The sequence below is a fragment of the Oncorhynchus keta genome, chromosome 10 (genome assembly GCF_023373465.1).
Source record: "Oncorhynchus keta strain PuntledgeMale-10-30-2019 chromosome 10, Oket_V2, whole genome shotgun sequence".
Lineage (NCBI taxonomy): Eukaryota > Metazoa > Chordata > Actinopteri > Salmoniformes > Salmonidae > Oncorhynchus > Oncorhynchus keta.
This window is the reverse complement of record NC_068430.1, coordinates 38,223,382-38,249,425: the sequence shown is the minus strand read 5'-3', so window position 1 is coordinate 38,249,425 and position 26,044 is coordinate 38,223,382. Positions and strand designations below refer to the sequence as shown.

General features: G+C 42.2%; 1 protein-coding gene across 2 annotated transcripts in view; it reads right to left on the bottom strand.

Moving 5' to 3' along the window:
* Positions 1 to 19,382, bottom strand: part of LOC118388652 (retinoic acid receptor gamma-A-like) — a 73,839-nt gene extending 54,457 nt beyond the window's left edge. Inside the window, exons 1-2 of one of the 2 annotated variants that reach the window (XM_052526962.1) lie at positions 18,906 to 19,382; positions 2,228 to 2,578 (exon numbers count right to left, since the gene is read on the bottom strand). In XM_052526962.1, coding sequence (XP_052382922.1) covers positions 2,228 to 2,396 — 169 coding nt within the window. In that variant the 5' untranslated portion in view covers positions 2,397 to 2,578; positions 18,906 to 19,382. Of the gene's footprint in view, positions 1 to 2,227; positions 2,579 to 18,437; positions 18,561 to 18,905 lie in introns of those variants that run through there. The other variant, XM_052526963.1, reaches the window with a different exon arrangement.
* Positions 19,383 to 26,044: the final 6,662 nt, after the last annotated feature.

Here is a 26,044-nt window from a genome sequence, read left to right as displayed (position 1 = left end):
TAAGTTTCCTCAATGTCTAGTATTCTGAGTTTCCACCCTGGGCCAATATCCTCTCCCTTGACATAGGGGTAGTGTGCTCTTATAGCACTGTGCCATGGGAGGATGTGGGTGGAAATTGAAGTTGCTTACATTATCCTCTTTGTAGCAGTCAGCAAATAGTGTCTCTGGATTGTCCTTGAGGAGCTTTTTTGTTGTTGTACTTATTCCTTGCAGAGTTATTTTTCATATCCATGTGGTACTGTATTGTAATGACCTCAGGACAGGGATACGCCATTGGGGCTTCAAAGGCCTCTGCATCTGGGTAGGGTGGAGGTGGGGGCTGTGAGACTCTCCTGCCATTGTTGGGCTCAAGAGTTTTCACACATCTGACTTCACACTTCAGTGCTAATTGAAGGTGCTGCCAGGTCTGTTCTGTCCTAGCAGCTTGGTAGCTTAGTATACTTATTTACTTTGCATTATATAACAAAATTATTATTGTCTTTTACTTTTTGGCTTCAGAAGTAGCTTCAGACTGAATATGAATCACTCAGTTTGGTGTTGGATGGTATTTCCAGGTTCTGCTGTCTTTCTTCTGCAGGTTTTGGTTTTAGGTATGGAAATTTGATTTGGATTGAAGGTTTTAATGTTGAGGTTAGTTTCCTGTATAAGTTCTTGCGAAAAAAGTTCAAGTTTACCTACATTTATCAAACTATCTCTTATCTCTCTCTCCTCTCTCTACTCTCAATTCAATTCAATTTAAGAGCTTTTAATGGCATGGGAAACATATGTTAACATTGCTAAAGCAAGTGAAGTAGATAATAAACAAAAGTGAAATAAACAATACATATTAACAGTAAACATTACACTAACAGTAAACATTACATTAACAGTAAACATTATCCAAAGTATAAAGACATTACAAATGTCATATTATGTGAAAATAGTTAAAGTACAAAAGGGAAAATAAATAAACATAAATATGGGTTGTATTTACAATGATGTTTGTTCTTCTCTGGTTGCCCTTTTTCTTGTGGCAACAGGTCACAAATCGTGCTGCACATAGATATGGGAGTACTCTCTTTCTCTCTCTTTCTTCTCTCTCTCTCTCTCTCTCTGGACAACAGCACCCCCTTTGAACTTGTGTGGAAACTCTGACAGCCCCACTGGCTCACCCATTCAAAAACAAGAAACTGTTTCAAACCTCTCCCCCCTCTCTCTCTAATCCCTCTCTTTTCATGTTGTTTTTTATATGTTATAATTTGATTCACCTCTGTAAAGCCAGCTCATAAAGGGACACTTGTTCTTCCTGCTGCCTTCAGACTAGAGAGAGGCCAGGCTGGCCCCGGCCCTGTACCCTGCCAACCCATTGCCTGCACCCCCCCCCCCTGCCTGCCTGCCTGCTTTACCACATGGAAAAACCCTGCTTTCCTGGAAGGGCTGTTTTTGTTCTCTCTCTCTCTCTCTCTCTCTCTCTCTCTCTCTCTCTCTCTCTCTCTATCTATCTATCTATCTATTTTCTCTCTCTCTCTCTCTCAATCTCTCTTGTTTTCTTTCTTTCTCTCTCTCTGATGTTTGTTCTTCTTGCCCTTTTTCTTGTGGCAGGTCACAAAGGTGCTCTCTCTCTCTCTCTCTCTCTCTCTCTCTCTCTCTCTCTCTCTCTCTCTCTCTCTCTCTCTAATCTCTCTCTCTCTCTCTCTCTCTCTCTCTCTCTCTCTCTCTCTCTCTCTCTCTCTCTCTCTCTCTCTCTCTCCCTCTCTCTCTAATCCTCTCTCTTTCTATCTATCTATCTCTATCTCTCGCTCTCTCTCTCTCAATCTCTCTTGTTTTCTTTCTTTCTCTCTCTCTCTCTCTCTCTCTCTCTCTCTCTCTCTCTCTCTCTCTCTCTCTCTCTCTCTCTCTCTCTCTCTCTCTCTCTCTCTCTCTCTCTCTCTCTCTCTCATAATCTCTCTCTCTCTCTCTCTCTCTCTCTCTCTCTCTCTCTCTCTCTCTCTCTCTGTTCTCTCTCTCAATCTCTCTTGTTTTCTTTCTTCTCTCTCTCTCTCTCTCTCTCTCTCTCTCTCTCTCTCTCTCTCTCTCTCTCTCTCTCTCTCTCTCTCTCTCTCTCTCTCTCTCTCTCTCTCTCCATCCCAATCCATCCCAAGAGTTGTGACTGAGTAAGATATCGCAAAAGGGTGTCGTTTTGAGTATGTTATTGTGTGTGTGTATACATTATGTATTGAATATGGAGAATATGATTAACAGTACTTACACAATGCAGCCATCTCTTTCGGTAGGTCTGCCCCAAATCGTCCAAACAGGCTGCTATTGGCCAGCAGGTCGAAGGGGGAGTGGCTCCTCATGGAGTTGAAGGCAAAGGGGTAGACAGCAGGTGAAAAGCCAGTCATGTGACCCACCTGCCGTTCCCTATTGGTTGCCATGGCGTTGAGAGGATAATTCCGGTCCAGGATAGCTCCGGTCCACTGTCCCGCTCAGGCAGTGGTCTTATTGGGGTTGGTCCTGCGGGCCTGGAGAGTACAGGGCTGAGGAAGGATGATGAGCTGAGGTGGGACCCACAGACGAGACACCAAGCCTGGGCAACACTGCCTCAGATCTACGCTCTCTAGAGGGAAAGAAGAGAGAATAGGAGGTTAGTTACAATGCCTGTCAGTTTAAAGTAGGCTACACAGCCTCAATCCAAATGCATCAATATATGATCCAATGAGACGTCTGTTACAAACATAAGAGGGATGGCATCATTCATGGAGAAACTGTAGCTGAGTCAAAAGATGGTAAGAAGAAAAGTGAATGATGAGGAATAAAGGGAATATGGGATATGTTGAAGACAGCAGTGGGCAGAGAATGAGAGACAGCGACATTTCTAGGGAAAATAAGTACAAAGTAGGACTGAGAGGATGAGACAGAGCAGAGAAAGGCTTCCAAACAGTGCAATGCCATCTGATTTAAATCAGCCCAACTCCACTATAAAGAGTCTCTGTGTTTTCTCTGCCAGCCTGAAACTGTGGCTGCTCTGCCCAACACACTTAATCCATTACAACATGGGTTAAGTGTGCCCCCCCCCCATCTTCTGGGTCAGATACACAGAAAGCAGCAGAAGATGTACCTTGTCAGATCAAATTATTTCCTCTATCTATCATTGTAACTCTCCCTTTCTCCCTCCCTCCGTATCTCCTCCTGGTGTACCATCCCACCCCCCACAGAGTGATGTGATGAGTGGATGGGGTCACATTCTCGCCGGTAGATCTGTGGTTCACACACAGGAGCCAAAGAATGCAGTGTTGTTTTGGGCATGCTGCAGCTTATGAATCATAGTGTGAGAGAGAGAGAGAGAGAGAGAGAGAGGAGGAGGAGGGGGAGAGGGAGAGGGAGGGAGAGAGAGGAATAAGGAGAGGGAGAGATGGAGTGAGAGAGAGAGGGGGGGAGAGGGAGGGGGAGAGGGAGAGGGAGAGGGAGAGAGAGAGAGGAGGGGAGAGGGGGAGTGAGAAGGTGGGTGAGAAGGAGAGAGATAGAAAGAGAGAGAAAGAGGGGAGAGGGAGAATGAGAGAGGAGAGAGGAGCAGAGGGAGGGAAGGGTGAGGAACTCACAGTACCGTCTCAAAACAGGGAAGAACATGTCCATGGATTAACATGTACAGTGGAAAAACACACTCACACACACACTCACTCTGCAGTGACCTGTTCCACGCACTGGGGGGCACTGCAGGGGCAGTAGGGTGGCATACTGAGCAAGAGCACAAGCATGCACTCATACATAAATGTACACAAAGAGGCCATAACACACACAACCCCTGAAAACGGACCCATCAGCGCAAACACATACTTGTATTATTTTCTTCCTCCTTCCCCTGTCTGTCTGTCTGTCTGTCTGTCTGTCTGTCTGTCTGTCTGTCTGTCTGTCTGTCTGTCTGTCTGTCTGTCTGTCTCCCATGTTCACAGAGCTAGCTAATTACAGCCTACTGCAGCGGGGCACCGCTAATTTAGAGTTCCATTCCAGTAAACTGTTCCACATGTGGGGCCAGGCCGGCTGGCCAACCCAGCCACGTTACAGAAAGGACACACACACCACTCACGCACGTGTGCTTTCCTATACCATATACCATATACAATACATAGGGCCCTGCGTTTTTCCTGTTCAGGTCACACTGTACCCCCCTGCACTATACACATAGGATTAACCCTTCTACCCAAGACATTCGATCCACTAAATCAACCCAGTGGATCCTCTACGCCCCCTATCAATACCCTGCCCCATCTATCATCACAACTGTCATAGATACCCTCTCTCTTTCTCCTCTTCCTGTTTCTATCCCCTCCCCTGCTCTAACCACCTCTTCCTCCATCCCTAAACCTCCCTCTCAACCGTTTCCAATCAGTCCACCAAATACATCCCTCTGCCAGGATTTGAATCTGCTTCTCATTGTTCTATTTGTTCCATCAGGTCTGCTGTTAGGCCGAGCTCTGACCCGGAGGTTTACGGGATGTTATGGTCGTGTTGTTTTGTTTGCTTTTTGTCTTGTTGTGTTCTGTTCTGAATAACCATGCCTTGTAGCTCATTAGTCATTATTCCTCAACCACACACATGTATGCATGTGCACGCAAACAAAAGCATGAACTATCTCACAATTGTTTTTCAAGCCATAAATTCTCTTATTGACATATTTTCTTTAAATGTTTGGATCTTCAGGGGTTTCAGCACTTCTCTGCGCCGGCCAATTTCTCCTCCAAATATTTTCACTGAGAGAGAAAAAAGGCTTTTGTGCGCCAGAGACAAAGAATCTCTTATAGTAAGAAGTATGGGCAACAAAATAAATAATTGAGTAGGTGGGATTGTATGAGTGACATAGACGGGAGTCCAATATACAAATGAAAGTAAGTGGTGCAAAGACATCCCTTCAGACACACATACTCACTCCCGCACAGATACACAATCATTGACTTTATTAAGCATCCTTATGGGGAAGTGTTTGGTGGGAACCAGGGTCAGTCGGAAGCTCCATCGCTATCTCAAATTGACCCTGAAGAGGTGAAGTATGGAGGAGAGATGAAGTTATTACGAGATCTGTTGAGAGGAACCACACCACAGACAGCCCTGGTGTTGCTTCTTCACTTGCAATGGGCTCCCTTACTGATCACAACACAAGAGCCAAGTCTCTCTAGTACTATGAAAGAAAGAGAATAAAAGAAGGAAAGAAAGAAAGGCAGGGAAGGAAAAAAGAAAGTGGTGAAAAGCGAAAGACGATAGAAAACAGAGGGAAAAAGAGAGAGAGAGAGAGAAAGAAAGAGTTTGTTTCAGGCATCTGGAAGGCACTGAGCCTTTTCTCCGTTCGTAAGAGGTGAGTAGCGTTTCATTAATTACTCCCACATTGGGAGCTGGATTGAGAAGAGAAAGAGGGGACTTTGGTGAAGAAAGAGGGAGGGAGCGAACTGGCTGATGAAAAACGTACATAAAAATAAAGAAACGGTTTATTTCCCCCAATAAACACACAAAATAATGAGCCTCCAACCCAGAGAACTGTTGCATTTTCTCTAATGAGTCACACCAGCCAGGGGAGCCTCTCTCTCTCTCCCTCCAGGGGTAACACACCTTGGGCAGGGCAACAAAAGCGGTGCTGTGCGTTTCTGAGCTTCCAGGCCTCAATGCTGCCTTTATGAGGCCCGGGTGGGTCGGTTCAGACTGGGCCGTCTGGCCCTGCTGAGACACACACACGTACAAAAACGGTGTGTGTGGAGGGGGCAAAGGGGTGTTGTCTCAGTGATCTCATCGCCCACCATCACCCTCAAGTCCATTACCCCAAGTCCCGACCTGACTCAACCTGCCACTCTTCACGCACACGCACACACACACACACACACACACACACACACACACACACACACACACACACACACACACACACACACACACACACACACACACACACACACACACACACACACACACACACACACAGACACACACACACATGCCCGAGGGGTGCACAGGTAACTGACGCCCACCTTTCCGAATGCAGAGGAATTAAAAGCAGCTTTGGTGTGTGTGTGTCGGAGGTTTTCCATTCCACCCTCTCTTTTCCAAAAAGACCTTTAACTGAAGGGCAGACCTCAACACACACCAAACAAAAAAAAACATTTATTGCCTCTCTTCACACTGGTTCTCGTGAAAATGTTTATTTTACAGAAGTATTTGACATTGGTCGAACGGCTAGACATATAAAATGTATACATATATTTATACTGTATAGCATAGGCTTGATTTTGGGCTCCCGAGTGGCGCAGCGGTCTAAGGCACAGCAGTCTAAGGCACTTCATCTCAGTGCTCGAGGCATCACTACAGACACCCTGGTTCAAATCCAGGCTGTATCACAACCAGCCGTGATTGGAAGTCCCATAGGGAGGCGCACAATTGGCTCAGCGTCATCCGGCGTAGGCCGTCATTGTAAATAAGAATTTGTTCTTAACTGACTTGTGTAGTTAAATAAAGGTTACAAATAACACCAGCCACTGGATATATAACAATGACCTTTGGATATTTTCCTTAACAAAGAAAACAAACAATAAAAGCCTGCCTGAAGTTAATCACAAGTAGTGTTACCAGTGTTACCAACTGCACCTGCCTCTTGTTATTCAGGGACCATGTACAGTGTAAAATGTGTTTTTTCCCCCAACTGAGTTAAACCCACACAACGGCTTGTTTGTGAGGCGAAGCGTACACTTCTCTGGGTGATTTTAAGTATCCAGCTTTCATGTGGCGAATGCAACCCACTGAGTAATATGGAGGCGCGGTTTAATATGCCTCTAACTACTGACTTAAACACACACACACACACACACACACCGACACACACCAGGTCATTACTGGGGTGGGCATGCAGAGAGAGCTTTAATCAAACTCATAAAAACTGCACACTGTGACCCCAAGTCATTCTTTAATGACTTATTAAATCACCTCTCTGCCCTCCAGACGTGTTTCACCCACTGGCTTAAGGTTTTAATCTCCATGTGTACAGTTGGATATTTTTACTGAAACAATACAAGTTAATTCACTTATTTCAGAGACGGACCATCACTGTGTGTAAGTGATGTAGATTTGAGGAGCATTCACAGCTATCTAAAGCAGTTTGTGTAAAACCCCATGCAGCTCAACTATTCAGCATTAAATCCATAAATGTTCTATAGAACAAGACGTTACGATCTAATATATTTTCCCAACATGGAATTAGAGCTGGTATTAGAACTGGTTAGAATGTGTTACCAGTTGTCAAAACTGCCAGGTTATACAGCTACTACATACAGTTGACGCAGTAAGACTGAGGGATGGAGAATTTAAAATCGCAGCAGGAGAGAAACTGAAAAAGTCCCAAACTCCAATCCTCTCAAATCGACCCAAGCAGGATAAATGAGAAGTGTGTAAAATCATGCCGTCTTTAGTTAAAAACATGGGCTTATTTGTTAAGTGGAGTTAAAGTATGTAGTCAAAATAAAAATAAAAAGTATATAACCTTGTATTTGTATGTGGGTGTGTGTGTGTGTGTGTTTTTCCCTCTCTCTGCAGAAGTGTTGTCTGCTGTGTCTGAATTAGCACACACACACACACACACACACACACACACACACACACACACACACACACACACACACACACACACACACACACACACACACACACACACACACACACACACACACACACACACACACACACACACACACACACACACACACACGGCCAATCGCACAGACAGACATGCTGATAAACTTACACACACACACGCCCGCATGCACACACACACACAAAATATATTTGCCCACAAACAATACACAATTCAATTAAATGTTCTCTCTTTCCCAGACAAAATAAAAGGCCATAGTATATGAGCTATGTTGACATATAGCTGGCTCTCTAAAACACATGCTACCATCGGTCTCGTAAAACCAAAATATTTTTACGATTGTGGTCCAGGCTTGCAAACAATAACTATAATTTATGAAAGCTATTATATTGTTGGCTTTGCTATTTTTTGTTGTTGTAACTATGCATATACATTTCCTTTATTAGCCAGATATTTAGATACTATTTATGACCAAGATGGTAAGTTAAAAAACGACAATGCCCTTTTTACGACTGTTAACTTCTTTGCCGCAAACTAGACTCTTGTGCTAACACAAACACTGTCGTGTGAATGAAATCTTTAACCTCATGTGAACATTTTACTTCCAATTGTGGAAACTTTCACCTCATAATCATTCGTTATGGTTGCTTTGTTTCTATGTAACCATTGAGTCTACATTCTCACTCACAAGCTCCTGTCTCCTCTAGCCACAGCCATCTCATTGTATCTCTCCCTGTCAGACGGACAGATGGTACTGCTTCTTCTCACACGCCTCATAATTCCGCCTATGTAAATTGGAATATGTTTTATCCAACCAAGCCTATAATGTGTTTCTATACTGTCCTCTGTACCTTCCACTGCAAACAATCATTTGAGCTTTGCTTTAGCCACATAATGTCAAAATAACAGTCTTTGTAATAATACCACTGTTACTGTTACAATCACTGTCGTAACCTTTACAATAACTTACTAACCATAAATAATGGTAATTACAGATACGCCAGTGACGATAATACTGTTATTCTCTTAATGGCAGGCCTAATCATAATAGTGGCTGCAATAACAGCACTAATGACGGTAATGATGATAATAATGTTTAAATCAAACGCACAATGGTGCCATTATGGGGAGCCCAACCCCTCCGGCTGACTCTGGGGTTGCCAGGTCGCGACTGAGGTCACCCCATGTCACTCCAGGCTACAGATAGGGTTCAGGGGTCACTCTTAATCGAGGCATTTAGTAGGCACCTTTTAGCTCTGTGCTCACGGGTCTGTGTCAGTCTGCCCTAGTGCTGGAGTTTTTCTCTCTCTCTCTCTCTCTCTCTCTCTCTCTCTCTCTCTCTCTCTCTCTCTCTCTCTCTCTCTCTCTCTCTCTCTCTCTCTCTCTCTCTCTCTCTCTCTCTCTCTCTCTCTCTCTCTCTCTCTCTCTCTCTCTCTCTCTCTCTCTCTCTCTCTCTCTCTCTCTCTCTCTCTCTCTCTCTCTCTCTCTCTCTCTCTCTCTCTCTCTCTCTCTCTCTCAGGGGTCGAGGGTTGCGTTCCACCACAGAGGAAGGACTAGAGGTGACCTTCTTTGTTTAAAGGACTAGTGGTTGTTGATCTGAAGGCATGCCCGAGGCTGCGATTAAAGTAACACACAGACAGAGGACAGCTTCACTGGTACACCAGGTGGCCAGATGATACAACCTGACCCAATGACAATGACCACTATTCAACAGACTTAAACACAGTGTTAAAGTACCAAACACGGTACCTTATGAGACAAAGACTTTGAACTAAATAGCAGTGCACCAATAAAAGTGAAGCATAAAGCATTTTTTTTAAACATGAAGAAGAACAGTCCTACTTGGAGGAAAATGTTCATTTGGAAAGAGTTAAATGTGATGAGTAGCCACACACAAGAGAGTTGTTCTTAAACAATGCAGAACAGACGAGCTGTTAAATAGCCTGTATCAGAAGTGAACAAGCACTCCAACTCAACACTTAAAGCAGAACCACACTCCTGCATGGTTTCCATTAAGAGTCCTTTATGTAACACCAAAGAAAATACGTCATCATTACCGAACAAAAAATATGTTTGTTTCGTCCAGGCTGGAAAACAAGAAAATACAATTCTGGAAATATATCATTTAATGAAATTGCCATTGATATTCATAGAGAAAGACTGAAAGTTCGACAAAAGAGCAACATCTCTCTCTCTCTGTACTCAGTACACCATTGTGACTATACTGGCACACAAGAGGAAACGAGAAGAACAGGCATTTACATTTTGAGCAAGTAATGCTCAACTATTGCTGGTACCTATTGTCCCCTCAAATGAAAATAAAATCAATCGCTTTGGTGCAATTTACACAAGTACGTGGTATATTTTCACAACTCTAAGCACAAAAAAATGGCCCATGTTTCAAAACTCGAAGCACATTTTGAATTGATTGTGTACAACAAACACGTTCACAAAGTGACTTGTTCACTGCACCAAATCAATTACAATTTGAATACATATTCAAAATGCAATTTGAATAGTACTTTTGATATGATTTTCTTGTAATTTGTTAACAATACAATTAACTATCACTTAATCAAACTGCTCAAAACTGATAACTACTGAACTACTGATGTAGTGCCTACCTTGTTTGAAATGGCTTTTGATTTATTTTCACAAGTATGTGGTACTTTTCACAACTCTTATTAGTGCAATACTCTAAATGGATCATCAAAAAGGCAGATGTTTCAAAACTCTAAGCACATTTTCAATTGACTAAAGTAGAACACACAAAATCATACCATCACCTTTTTCAACACGTTTAATCAGTGTGTCATCTACAAATACATGTTTCACATTGCAACACATGTTCATTTAGTTTGGTCAGGGCGTGAGCTGGGGTGGGCATTCGATGTTTTGGTTCTGTGTGTTATATTTCTAGGTGTTTGTCCTGGTATGGTTCCCAATCAGAGGAAGCTGTCAATCGTTGTCTCTGATTGAGAACCATACTTAGGCAGCCTGTTTTCCCACTATGGGTTGTGGGGAGTTGTTTTCCGTGTCAGTGTTTGCACCATACGGGAGGGACTGTTTCGGTTTTCATTTATTCTCTTGTTCTTTTGTATTTAGTGTTCAGTTAATTCAAGGAAATATGAACACGTACCACGCTGCGCTTTGGTCTACTCCTTCTTCCTCAGACGAACATCATTGCAATCAATTTGATCACTCTTTTGCTGCTGAGAATTCTCCTGCATAGCAGGAAAATCAGACTTGTAGAAAATTTGAGTTTTAAAAAGCCTTCTAAAGTTTGTTATTTCCACTTAGACATTTCAGATTTGATTTGCCCTAACAAAACATGCAACAACCCCTATGAAAGTGTCCATTAATCATAATCCACATAATACTTCACATGTATTGTTGCTGAAGGATTATTTTCTTGCTGTAGCAAACTGGATCAGATTAAAGTCCTACATCTGTAGAAACATAAAAAGTATTATATATACTCAAATGTACCTCTATGATGATGACTATTATGATTTAACTTCACCTTAAGTAAAGAAATTAAAAAATAGTTTTTCAAAATATTTACAAATGAATATAAAATTAAAAGCTGAAATGTCTTGAGTCAATAAGTATTCAACCCCTTTGTTATGGCAAGCCTTAACATGTTCAGGAGTACAAATATGCGTAACAAGTCACATAATAAGTTGCATAGACTCTGTGTGCAATAACAGTGTTTAACATGACTTTTGAATGACTGCCTCATCTCTGTACCCCACACATATACAATGATCTGTAAGGTCCCTTAGTCGACCAATGAATTTCAAAAAACGATTCAACCAAAACAAAAGACCAGGGAGGTTTTCCAGACTCATAAAGAAGGGTACCTATTGGTAGATGGGTAAAAATAAAGAGTCATTAAATATTCCTTTGAGCATGGTGAAGTTATTAATTACACTTTGGATGGTGTATCAATACACCAGGTCACTACTAAGATACAGGCGTCCTTCCTGACTCAGTTGTCGGAGAGGAAGAAATCGCTCAGGGATGGAGCTAAGCACAGGCAAAATCCTAGCGGAATACCTGGTTCAGTCTGCTTTCCACCAGACACTGGGAGGGGAAATCACCTTTCAGCAGGACCAAAGGCCAAATCTACACTGGAGTTGCTTACCATAGAAGACAGTGAATGTTCCTGAATGGCCAAGTTACAGTTTTGACTTAAATCCAATACTTGAACATGTATGGCAAGACCTGAAAATGGTTGTCTAGCAATGATCAACAACCAATTTGACAGAGCTTGAAGAATTCTGAAAATAATCATGAAAATATGCTGCACAAGCCAGGTGTGGAAAGCTCTTAGAGACTTACCCAGTCAGACTCACAGGTGTGATCACTGCCAAAGGTGATTCTACAAAGTATTGACTCAGGGGTGTGAACACTTATGTAAATGAGATATTTTTGTATTTCCATTTCAATGCATTTGCAAAGATCTCTTGAAGCATGTGCTTTACTGTTTTGCATTGGCCAATAGAGTGCTGCAATACTGTGATTGATGCCTTTTACGTAGCAGACACTTTTATCCAAAGTGACAACATGATATTTACTGCCATTTTATTCATTTCATTTCATTGTGAAATCTGTCTTCAATCACCACACCTTTGATCACACATGGGGTCAAAATTCTGGAAATGTAATATTCAGTCAATATTAGTGCATATTGGGAAAACAGTTTAATGTAATTTACAGTACTGTGTAGCATACTACATTCAAAGGGCAATTTTGAAACATGTATCTTTGTCACGTTCTGACCTTTACTTCCTCTGTTTTGTATTTATTTAGTATGGTCAGGGCGTGAGTTGGGTGGGCAGTCTATGTTTGTTTTTCTATGATTTGGGGATTTCTATGTTTCGGCCTAGTATGGTTCTCAACCAGAGGCAGGTGTCATTAGTTGTCTCTGATTGAGAATCATACTTAGGTAGCCTGGGTTGCACTGTTTGTTTGAGGGTGATTGTCTATGTTGATGGCTTGTTTCAGCGTAGCTCGCATTAGCTTCACGGTTGTTATTTTGTTTACTGTTTTTGTATAGTGTGTCAGTGTTCAGTATTTTCTTTATTAAAATTCATGATGAACACATATCACGCTGCATTTTGGTCCTCCGATCCTTCTCGCCTCTCCTCTTCAGATGAAGAGGAGGACGGCGTGACAAATCTTACCTTCCTTGCTATTGGATTCCATGTAACTGGTTGTTAAGATAACTAAATTGAGAAGATATGTGTTTTGGTGATTAAACCAATGTACTCATTATATTTCACAGTAAATGTATATTTTGATTAATGGTTATGTGGTGAAAGATGTCTAAAAACAAAATGAATGCACAATGAAAGGTGTATAACACCGTGCTATGTTTAATGCCACAGAAGCCGACTTCGTCTCGGGCCTAACAACACCTGTGCCAATATATCCTCCAAACACCGGCTTCAGGGGCATTATCACTTTTATACAACAGGTTACCAACATATTCAAACAATGATTGACATATTTGATTTAAAAACATAATTTTTGTGAATAAATTCATACTATTTCATCCTTCCACAAGACATAGTCTCGACACAGATCTAGAGTTGCTACCCAAGCCGGTTGGTTGTTCGTTCTATCGGTTCGGTTTCCTGAGACCCGACCCAGTCGTTCAGTCTTTTCGTTCTGTATCTATGGACACAGACGTTCATTCTAAATGTTCCATTGCCTTACTGGCTGGCAACATTCTTATCCCTTGTTTGCTCACGAGCTAACTACGGCTAACTACGGCTAACTTACGGTCACGTCAAACAGTGCAGCCAGAATAACAACAGTAGCTGCTTTTGCATTTGTTTAAGCTGTTTTCTAGTGACATTTACTTGGATACATCCATAACAATGAGCAAATGAGGTGGGATTTCGTCTGGCATAGAACATGTGCTCTCTTATCAGGACACTGTTGTTCAGAGGCCAATGACACAGCTAACATAATCACTTACAACTGAAGCTGGAAAGACTGAAAACTATATCCATAAAAATGATACCAGCTAATTCAAGATTTCAACTGGCTGAGAAACACTGCCGACCTGTCTGTCTGTCTCATCCCGACTCCTTTTTATAGTGGAGATTTTTAAGTTTATAACTTGTTTATAACTTGCTTAAGTGGCCTGATGAGACAGTGGATTGCACAGTCAGATTAACAGAGTAGATAGGCATTTTAACATGATAGATTTAGCCAGTGTTAACTTGTGGAAAAGACACTGGCTGGAATGTGCTTTTAACCAATCAGCCTTCAGGATTAGATCCACCCATTGTATCTTTTTTTTTATACAATATCCAACTGATTTACAATTCCCCTATTTCTGATGATGACATACTGTATTTCTCAACATTCTCACAATCTGCTGTTGCGCACTAATTATGATTTTTTTTTATTGTCAGATACAGTATGGAAATTATATTTGCCATCTACTATTTGTTCTGTTCAGCACCTCAAAAGAGGAGAGTTTGAAAGTGGGTTGGTATGGACAGACAGGCAGGTGGGGGGGCGAGAGCGAAATATAGAGAGAGAGAGGTAATGAGAAATGCTTTGTGTTGACAGACGAGTGGAGACCATGAAACAGAGAGAGAGAAAGAAGAAAGAGAGGAGAGAGACAACATTCTCCTACTGAGGGCCCTGCCTTGCAAAGCGAAGGGAACAAAGACACAGAGATGGCAAGGCAGTTAAAGGAGTTAGGCGGTAATAACCTACGCACAAACACTGCAGGTGTGTCATGAATCTCTCTTTGTGTGCGTGTGAAAGATGTGTGAGAGAATATTACTTAGACACACTTGTATACATTTTTATACATGTGTGTTTACTGGGAATGTATCTAAAGTGTATGGGCAGACAGGACAAGAAACATCAGTCTGGCAGGTAAGGTGAGTTTGATCATAAAACAAACACAAAAAAAAAACACATTTAGTCATAGACGAATGCTATCAAAACAAGTTTAACAATAGCATACATTATTTGAAATAAATTGGGCTCCACAAATTATTACATTTCCAGACTTCAGAGGTCCATACACATATGTACAGTATACATTATGTACTGTATATTCTAACCAAACTAACCCCCATACAGTATGTGAATCAGGGAATGGGGCTAACTAAATGGCCATTATAGAGATGGCAGTCATTGGCATAGTTAGTCCGTTTAGCCCACCCTGATCATTAAGGTTAGGGTTTAGAGAGTGTAAACTGATCCTAGACCTGTGCCTTCCTGTTGGTTGCTAGTGGGTGACCTGAGGGTTTGATGGGATTGAGAGTATTGTTGCTCAGGGCGATTAGTTGACACTCCTCCCAATATCTTTGGTCTGAGAAAATTACAGGGTGATGAAAACCACTCTAAGTGTTTGGATCTCTGACTTCAAATTTATAGAGATGTAGGACCTTAATTTAATCACCCTGTTGCAGGATAATTTTCCTGGATTCTTTTCCTGCTGGAGCAAACTGGCTCAAATTAAGATCCTACATCTACACCCCCAGACACGCACACACAATACACACGCAAAAACACACAAAAGAGCTAACAGCTAACTACACATTTAAACTGAACGGTGCAATTCACAGTGACTATACACAAGATTGCCAGTTCATAGACACATTCTCATAAATACCAGGATCACTAGCACACAAAGACACGAGTACTCACTCAGACACATCACATATACAGTGAGGAATGGTTCTAGTAAATCTCCACTGACTTCACTCACACAGAGAGAGAGAGATCCAGTCTGACACAGAGTTGTGGTGATAGAGAATAAAAGAAAGGGACTCTCCGTGGAGTATATTTAGACACACTCCGACCATGCTGTCTGCCAAACACTTCACAGACAGGATCTTAACTTGAGCCAGTTTGCTACAGCAGAAGAATTATGCTGACCCAACAGGAAATATTAATTACTATGTGGATTATAATCAATTGTAATTTTTGTAGGGGTTACATTTATTGTTACGGAAAATCAAGTCTGAAATTTGAAAGTGTATTTTTTGTATTTTACCCCCATAAAAATACACTACAAGTTTGCATTGTCAGCAACAAAAGAGTGATCAAATTAAGATCCTACATCTGTACACACAATGCTTTTACTGGAACTGGCTGGTCTCGCTCTGGTGGGACACACTAGTGTGTTGTGTTGATCTCTTAGGGAAACGTGTGTGTGTGTGTGTGTGTGTGTGTGTGTGTGTGTGTGTGTGTGTGTGTGTGTGTGTGTGTGTGTGTGTGTGTGTGTGTGTGTGTGTGTGTGTGTGTGTGTGTGTGTGTGTGTGTGTGTTTGTTCATTAGGCAGGTCACTTAAGCTTGACTTCGAAATTTGACGTCTAGGTTGTTTTTGTTGTTGTTGCTTTAACCCTACCCTACCCCAGACCTTAACCCTTACCTTAACCATTCAGAATGAGTGCCTAAACGTAATGTTTTAACTCTATCCAAAACCTTAACCTTCTAAATTTGACGTTTAGAGCAACTTTGAAATGTGACATTTGGAGAAAAGTGGGATAAACGTCTAATTCTGCAGTGAGACTGTGAGTGCTTGTTAGTGTAGATGAGGGAGAGAGAGTGTGTTACTATAGTGAATGTGTGTTTTTATTAGTGTGTGTGGACACAAACCAGCATTTAATGTGGTGCTTAGCCACATTAAACCTTTGTGCCCTGTCTGTGCTCTATTTGCTGCCTCTTCTTCTTCCTTCTCCTCCTCCTCGTCTCTCCATGCCAAGATAGTTACTAGATGTGCTGACTAACATTCCACCAGACATTAGGAAAATGAATCTGGAATAGATTTGTCGGGCATCCGCTACATTGGCAAAGGGCAGGATAAGCATTGCATAGAGCTGTACTCCATAGATCAGCACACTGAGGTCAGAACACTGAGCTGCTGAGTGTTACTGATCAGCATTATATCACAGCAAGACGGAACACAACAGTTACACCACAGCTTTGTACACAAAGTAATAGATAGTAAAAGTTTAATCTAAACAAATTCGATTCAATAATATAACCGAATCTATTTTTAATAAAATTGATGGGGACATGTTGTTTTTGACAAGAATTGTGCCTATCCCCACTGTATGAGTGACTCACAAATGTTTGTAAAACACTTAGTTTCACTTTTCCTGTCAAATAAACCCAAACTGAGGATCCTCAAACGGTTGCAGGTTGTTGCTGAGAGAGGATGGAGGTACATGTGACACCATGTACTGAAGGTTTACTACATGGGGTCAAAGAGTTTGTTTTTTCTTTCACACACGCACACACACACTGCACACCAGAAGGAAACAGAGATCAGACGCACACGGCTCTCAGTCATCTCCCGATATTCAAATCACGTCGTTTCAATGTTTCCATGTCGCTTGTATAATTGCACCTCCGTAACCTGTTTACATAACCTTATGTGTTATGTGACAGGACTACTGCACAGTGCACACACACAAACACACACACATGCACATACACATAAGGGCATATACACACACACACACGCACGCAAGCACGCACCGACACACACACGCACGCATGCACGCACACACACACACACACACACACACACACACACACACACACACACACACACACACACACACACACACACACACACACACACACACACACACACACACACACACACACACACACACACACACACACACACACACACACACACACACACACACACACACACACCAGAGCAGACCAGACCAGACCAGACCAGCTCCAGCCATTTGCATGACTGATGAAGCATCTGCCGAGAGTGACAATTCACAATATGATTGAGCAGCCTGTGGGCAAAGTAGAGGCTCTGTCTAATCCTAGCGTAGTCACTGCTTAATAGGTCTGTGCTACTTTATGCTGGGTGTGACCATAACATGGGGAGGAAATATACTGACATATAAGGACCCATACTATAAAGACATTGAGATGGAATTACACTGACATACACTGAGTATGCCAAACATTAAGAGCACCTTCATAATATTGAGTTTCAGATCCCCCTTTTGCCCTCAGAACAGCCTCAACTTGTTGGGGCTTGGACTCCACAAGGAGTTGAAAGCGTTCCACAAGGATGCTGGCCCATGTTGACTCCAATGCTTCCCAAAGTTGTGTCAAGTTGGCTGGATGTCCTTTGGGTGGTGGACTATTCTTGATACACACGGGAAACTATTGAGCATGAAAAACCCAGCAGTGTTGCATTTCTTGACACAAACCGGTCCCCTACTACCATACCCCGTTCAAAAGCACTTCAATATTTTGTTCTTGCCCATTCATGCTCTGAATGGCACACATACACAGTCCATGTCTCACTTGACTCACGGCTTAAAAATCCTTCTTTAACCTGTCTCCTCCCCTTCATCCTCACTGATTTAAGTGTATTTAGCCAGTGCCATCAATAGGGGATCATAGCTTACACCTGGATTCACCTGGTCAGTCTGCCATGGAAAGAGCAGGTGTTCTTAATGTTTTGTTCACTCGGTGCACATATATCATGACATGGGGAAGAAAGTGCATTATGAAGGTGTATTACACTGACATGCAGTGCACGTCCCTTTAACATAACATTAGTGCGGCCGATGCCATGTGAGAATATTCAAATGGAATGAGGAATCACTTTGATCACTACTGAGACAACAGTTTGTGCATAGATTCAAGGTTTTTCACATATCGTGTCATGCAACGCAGTGCTCATGTCATGCCAGTTTGTCACATTAAGAATGTAAGCGTTTGATGAGGAAACTATAAAGTTGTCATACAATCAGCAAACACACACAAGAACACGTAAAAAAAACATATCACACACTCATGCATACAATTCTACACATCTACTCACACTTGTAACAACGGTCAAGCACAAGAAAGAGGCGATCTCTTGTCTTTCTCACTAGTTTACCTCCTTCTCTCTCTTTAAATCTGTTCTCAATTAAAGCTGTCCTCAGGAAACTCAAACTCTCCCCTTGTAGAGTCCCATTCCTCCCCAAACACACACAAGCAGTCTCTGTTTCAATCATCTACACACACACACACACACACACACACACACACACACACACACACACACACACACACACACACACACACACACACACACACACACACACACACACACACACACACACACACACACACACACACACACACACACACACACACACACACACACAAACTCTTGTCTCAGTCCTGCTCTGACATGTTCTCTTTCTCTTTCTTTCTCTCTCACTCCAAAGAAAGACTCAGAAACAAAGAAAAAACAGGAAAAAGAGAGACGGTCTGTAAAGTTCAATCCGAAACCCAAACTCACCAGCTCTGCAGTGTGTCTGGAGTACAGATGGACGAATGAAGGAAGATAGTGGATTGAGTTATGTGTAGTAGAGTTCAGTTCATCAGTCAGAAGTCCCTCTCAGAGCGAAGATAAAGCACAGCCTGTTGCATTCTGCCTTCCTCTCCCTTTTTTCTCTCTCTCTCTCTCTCTCTCTCTCTCTCTCTCTCTCTCTCTCTCTCTCTCTCTCTCTCTCTCTCTCTCTCTCTCTCTCTCTCTCTCTCGCTCTCTATCCCTCTCTCTCTTTCCCTTGATCACTCACTCACTCACTCTCTTCTTGCTCCCTCTCTCTCCCCTACTGAAATCATTATGCACTTTGATTTACAAACCCTCCCTGTCACGTGATCCAACACTTCAAATATACAGTGCATTTTTTTACAAGCCACAGAATGCCTGAAGGAATGGAAAATAGAGTCCAGAAAGCTTAGGTTTCAGCTTCTCAGCCCCCCTCCTCTCTCTTTCCTTCTCTCTCTCTCTCTCTCTCTTCTCTCTCTCTCTCTCTCTCTCTCTTTCTTTGTCTCTCACTCTCCCCCTTCACTCTTCGTCTGTCACCTTACTGTTCTTGGATGTTTCATTTCCTTGACTATTCCCATATCTCCCGTTATGCATATTCCTCTTCCTTTAAAAACAAACAACTGCCCACCCAACTTTGCATGTGTGTGCGCATGTGTGTCAGAGGGGAAGGGGGGGGCATAAATGCCAATTCGTTTGTTTTTCTTCTCAGTCCCAACATGCTCTCATGTTCTATGGTCCTAGATTCTCTTTTCATTTAAAGTCACACACACACACACACACACACACACACACACACACACACACACACACACACACACACACACACACACACACACACACACACACACACACACACACACACACACACACACACACACACACACACTGAAACAGTCATTACCTAGCAGACATACACAAACACACATGCAGCAGAAGGCTGTGCACCTTCGGGGATATCAGTATGAATCCTTGGCCTTTGCTTAATGTTTACAATGCCTGAACTGTGGGACTAGGGCCAAGGATCTGGGAGCCCAAGAGGGGCCTGAGCCACGGACCACTGAACACACTATTGTGACTAAATCTCCACAGTCACACTGAATACACTCAATCTGACTCAATAGCACAGGTCATTTACCTAGCGACAACAATAATAATAGCAGTCCAATATATATTCAACAATGAATAATAATAATTTAACAAGAATAACAAAGATATAACATCTTGACCATGTTTTGTTATAATCTCCACCCGGCACAGCCAGAAGAGGACTGGCCACTCCTCATAGCCTGGTTCCTCTCTAGGTTTCTTCCTAGGTTCCGACCTTTCTAGGGAGTTTTTTTATAGCCACCGTGCTTCTACACCTGCATTGCTTGCTGTTTGGGGTTTTAGGCTGGGCTTCTGTACAGCACTTTGTGACATCAGCTGATGTAAGAAGGGCTTTATAAATACATTTGATTGATTGATAAGTCTGGCCTGTGAATCTACAAATTGAAGTGTGGCATTTCTCATAAAAGTCCTACAAATCTTTTTGCTAAGGAATAACCAACAACTTTTTAAGTAATAACTATTCTTAAAATGCATCAGTTGGGCAAACTCTTAACTAACACATTATGTGATAATAAACAATAATGGGCAATTCCACGATAATAGGTGTTCTAACTGTGCTTTCGTCTAACGTGTTTAGTCTCAGAGGAGCTGATACCCTGGGCTAATTACTGAGCAGGGATGAGTCACAGAACCACTTACCCCCTAACCTCCCCTCAGCCTCACTCCTACCTTAGCCCCTTACCCTGCTATCCCCTTTCAGCCTCAATCACACACACACACGCAAACACACAGGCACACACGTATTAGCACACGCACACACACTAAAGACTACACTTGTCACACATCGGGCAACTCCAGAAACACACACACACACACACATACTTAACACACCTTGACATGTAAAGTACAATGGGTTCATTCATTGCTCTGTTTCAGAAGACGCCTGTTCTGTTCCTCCTCTAGGATTTTCCTAGGCAAATCAGCAGTGTGGTTTTCTGGTAAGGAAGCATTTGATGGAGGTACAATTAATCAGTCATTACATAAAGCCCTACCCAACAGTATCCAAGCCTGCGTGCCTGTCTAAATGCCCATCTGCCTGCCTGCCTGCCTGTCTGACTGTCTGTCTTTCTGTCTGTCTCTCTGACTGCCTATCTGTTTGTCTTTCTGCTGTCTGCTTCCCTGCCTGTACACGCAGGAGATTAATTAACTTTCGTCTGTCTCGTAATGTCTGAGGGAAACAGTCTACCAGACTAGCAGTCTTACACACAGTCAACCAGTCTGAAACAGGTTGAACAGACTGAAACTAACTCGAGCCGACTGTAAGACGGCTGGTAACAGACAAGCAAATCAAATGAAGACTGTATCTGATGGACCTTCAGGAGAGATGTAAGAAAGGGTCTCACCATGCAATAGATAGAGTCTGTGTGTGCACATACACTGAGTGTACAAAAAAAACATTAAGGACACCTGCCTAATATTGTGAGCATATTACTGTCTGTGGGGCAGTAGCATCAGGGAGGTTAAAGGTTAGTAGCGTTTGTGTTTCAGTGTCAGTGTCAGTGAAGTGTGTGAAGACGAGGGGGGGTAGATTTATGGTTTGAGTGTGTGTGTGAGTGTGTGGGTGTGTGCAGTCAACAGAATGAGGTATCTAAGGCAGATAAGAGTGCCTACTCTCTATTTCCTATCCCCTTTCCCCATTGGCTTGCACCCACACTCTGGTTAGTGGTTACAGTTTCTGTTGGTCAGGATAGTGTCTGTCTATGTGTATGGTTGTGTTGTACTGTATTTTGTCACATCAAGAGCAGCTGTTGCCAAAGTAACAGCCAAATAGAGTTCAAAATAAAAAATAAAACAATTATGAACCTAAGTGCATTATGCACATCTGCTACAGCAGGGGTTCCCAATTGTTTTGGCCCTGGATCCCATTTTGATGTTTAATAAAATGTGTGACCCCCACCATGTAAAAAAAAAAGGTGATTAATCAACGGCCATTTGGGGCTATGAGTCTATTACAAATCAGTCTGATAGTACTTTTGACCGTATTTCAAACTGAAAGAAATTTGGTTTTGAAGTGACTGAAATACATAAGAAAGGTGTTGGGAAGTACAGAAGATCACCAGGCAATCATTTTGTATGATCTTCTGTGTAGAAAAGAACATCACCATTGATTATATATTTCCCCCGGTGTGATTTAGTACCTGGTCTTGTCCACTTTGTTCTAATGAGTCCTACGCGGCTTGTGGACATTGTAGAGGGAAACATTCTTATCTTTCAGTGATGGGGTCATAATATTTTGTCGTTTCAACGGTTCAGAAGATAGAGCCACATTTGTAGGAAGAAACATAAACCGCTCTGTTCATTAAAACCTAATCTAGTAGCTACTGGAGGTTACTGACATAACCCCGGTTGTGTGAACCAAGCGCGATTTGATTTATTTTATTTCAGAGTTTCTCTAGCTACCCCATTTTCAAATGGGGTGGCAACCCATAGTTTGGGAAACACTGTGCTAAATGCTGTGAGAGAAAGAGAGGAATGGCAGGTAGTTAGTCCAGCGGTTAAGAGTGTTGGGCCCGCAAATTAAAGGTTGCTGGCTTAAATCCGCAAGCTGACTAGGTAAAGAATCTGTCGATATACCCTTGAGTAAGGCAAATAATTGCTTCTGTAAGTCGCTCTGGATAAGAGTGTCTGCTCAGTGACTCAAATGTAAAACAAAGCTGGGATCGTGGTGAGGATGGAATGAGAGAAGAATAGTGGGAGGGCCCTGATAATGTAAAAGGAAGGTGAAAGGCATTACAGCTGTTGTTTGCTCCAGGAAAAGGAAAACAGCAGAGAAACAAGAAGAAGCTGAAAGTGAACTGGAAACGAGGCAGTCGAAAGAGTGACATTCTGGAGAACTTAAAATGGGGCCCCATTTGGACGCAAGCAGCGGAGAAACCGCAGAATGGTGTGAGCCCTAGGCTGGAAAGACAGAGTGAGGTAGGGAGGGGGAGGGGAGAGAGAAGAAAATAACGGGTGGGGGAGGAGAGGGAGGGGAGGGGTGTAGACGGCAGGTTTTAATCAGCAGCAGGCCGTTGGTAATGAGATCACTATCCCGCTTGCTCTCAGATTGATGTCATGTGAAGCTCTGAGAGGCACGCCGAGAACGACAGGCACACACACACACACACACACACACACACACACACACACACACACACACACACACACACACACACACACACACACACACACACACACACACACACACACACACACACACACACACACACACACACACACACACACACACACACACATAAATACATACACACACGAATACCAACACTCAGAAAGACCAACACGTCTACAGATAGGCAAACGCTCTTACACCAGTATACATGGTCTGGTGCACACGCCACACACACATACTTTTACTAACCACTAGGTATGTTAAGTGTTGGAAACAAGAACTAACACAAACAAATACAAACAATCACACCTCCACACCTAAACACACTTGAACTCCCTCACACAGACACACACAGCCACATACATACACATATACAAACAACACCCTGGACCAGTGGCAGAGAGAGAGAGAGAGAGAGAGAGACCATATGTTTCCCATGCCAATAAAGCTCTTTGAATTGAGGTGAATTGAATTGAGAGACAGAGAAAGAGAGAGAGAGAGAGAGAGGAGCAGGGGAACAGTTGTCAATTTTGGGTAATAAAGTTAAACACATCCTGTGATGGAGCTCATTCATTCTACAGCAGCCGCACACTGTGTAACTTACACTTCTACACCGAAGAAAAATATAAACGCGCAACATGTAAATGGTTGGTCCCATTTTTCATGAGCTGAAATGAAATATCCCAGAAATCCCAGATCCCAGAATCCATACACACAAAAAGCTTATTTCTCTCCAACTTTGTGCACAAATTCGTATACATCCCTGTTAGTGAGCATTTCTCCTTTGCCAAGATAATCCATCCAACTGACAGGGTTGGCATATCAAGAAGCTGATTAAACAGCACGATCATTACACAGGTGCACCTTGTGCTGGGGACAATAAAAGGCCACTCTAAAATGTGCAGTTTTGGCACACAATACAATGCCACAGATGTCTCCAGTTTTGAAGGAGCATGAAATTGGCATGCTGACTGCAAGAATGTCGACCAGAGCTGTTGCCAGAGAATTTAATGTTAATGTATTTACCATAAGCTGCCTCCAACGTCGTTATAGAGAATTTGGCAGTACGTCTAAGCGGCCTCACAACCGAAGTCCACGTTTTCTAATGATGTGATAATAAAAGCAGTTAATAAATCTTCTTAGGAATAGCCCCATTTAAAAAAAAAATCTCCAAAATGACATACCCAAATCTAACTGCCTGTAGCTCAGGCTCTGAAGCAAGGATATGCATATTTTTGGTACCATTTGAAAGGAAACACTTTGAAGTGTGAATGTGAATTGAATGTAGGAGAATATAACACAATAGATGTGGTAGAAGAAAATACAAAGAACAAAACAACCAGCCATCACTCTGTTTGTAATTCCGATGGTGTCCACAAGATGGCAGCAGTATATGTGCAAAGTTTCAGACAGATAACTTGAAGTATGAGTGAACTACATGACATTTAGTGTGAAGTCACACAGGTGAAGTCACCCAAGTTCAACATTTGCAAAACAAACAGTTTTCGTAACTTCATAACTCTGAATATTCTTATAATTTATGTCCAAAAGGAAAAGGCATGTTGTCGTAAAAGGATGGCAGCTACATTTTGCGACAGCTACAGGGGTTCCTGATACTCCCGTAAAGCTCAGCTCATTGACTATCTAGCTAGCTTTGGTTGACCCTGATTTGTGCTTATTTGACAAAGTTAGAATCGATCAAGTGAAGACCGCCCTCGTCATCAGGGTGCCATGAAGGTGCCACTCTATGACCAAATAGGACCAATACTGTCCTATACTACACCCCTAATGATATAGTGAAGTCTGATTACGTTCTAGGATCTCTGAGGCATAAATACAATGTGATTTGAATGGTTGTAACAACGTTTAGGGTTAGATTTTCATAGATTCCTTTCTTTGCAAATTGAACGAGTGGAAATACAAAATCGATCGTGCATGTTATATGGAACTTTTTAGGATATAAAAAAGGATGTTATCTAACACAATGATACTTAATGTTATCTCTGGGACCGTTTGGATGATAAATCAGAGCAAGATTTCAGAATGTAAGTACACACCTTCAGAGGTGAAATTCTCAAACCTATCGCAGTGAAAAAAAGTGTTTTGTTAGGAGCTCTCCTCAAACAATAGCATGGCATATTTCGCAGTAATAGCTACTGCAAACTGGACAGTGCAGTTATATTAACAAAAATTGAAGCTTTCAGCCGATATGAGACACTTATATGTACCGATATTTGTTATTTCTCTCAAATCTGCAATCATGACACAAGGCGCTGTCTCATTGACGGGACACCTATCCCTGAGAAGTCGTCCTCTACAACTATCTAGAATGAGTCAATCTACAGTTGAAGTTGGAAGTTTACATATACATTAGCCAAATGCATTTAAACTCAGTTTTTCACAATTCCTGACATTTAATCCTAGTAAAAATTCCCAGTCTTAGGTGAGTTAGGATCACCACTTTATTTTAAGAATGTGGGTCAGAAGTTTACATACACTCAATTAGTATTTGGTAGCTTTGCCTTTAAAATGTTTAACTTGGGTCAAACGTTTTGGGTAGCCTTCCACAAGCTTCCCACAATAAGTTGGGTGAATTTTGGCCCCTTCCTCCTGACAGAGCTGGTGTAACTGAGTCAGGTTTGTAGGCCTCCTTGCTCGCACACGCATTTTCAGTTCTGCCACAAATTTTCTATAGGATTGAGGTCAGGGCTTTGTGATGGCCAGTCCAATACCTTGATTTTGTTGTCCTTAAAACCTCTTAAGCCATTTTTCCACAACTTTGGAAGTATGCTTGGGGTCAATCTCAATTTGGAAGACCCATTTGCGACCAAGCTTTAAACTTCCTGACTGAAGTCTTGAAATGTTACTTCAATATATTCCTGCATCATGA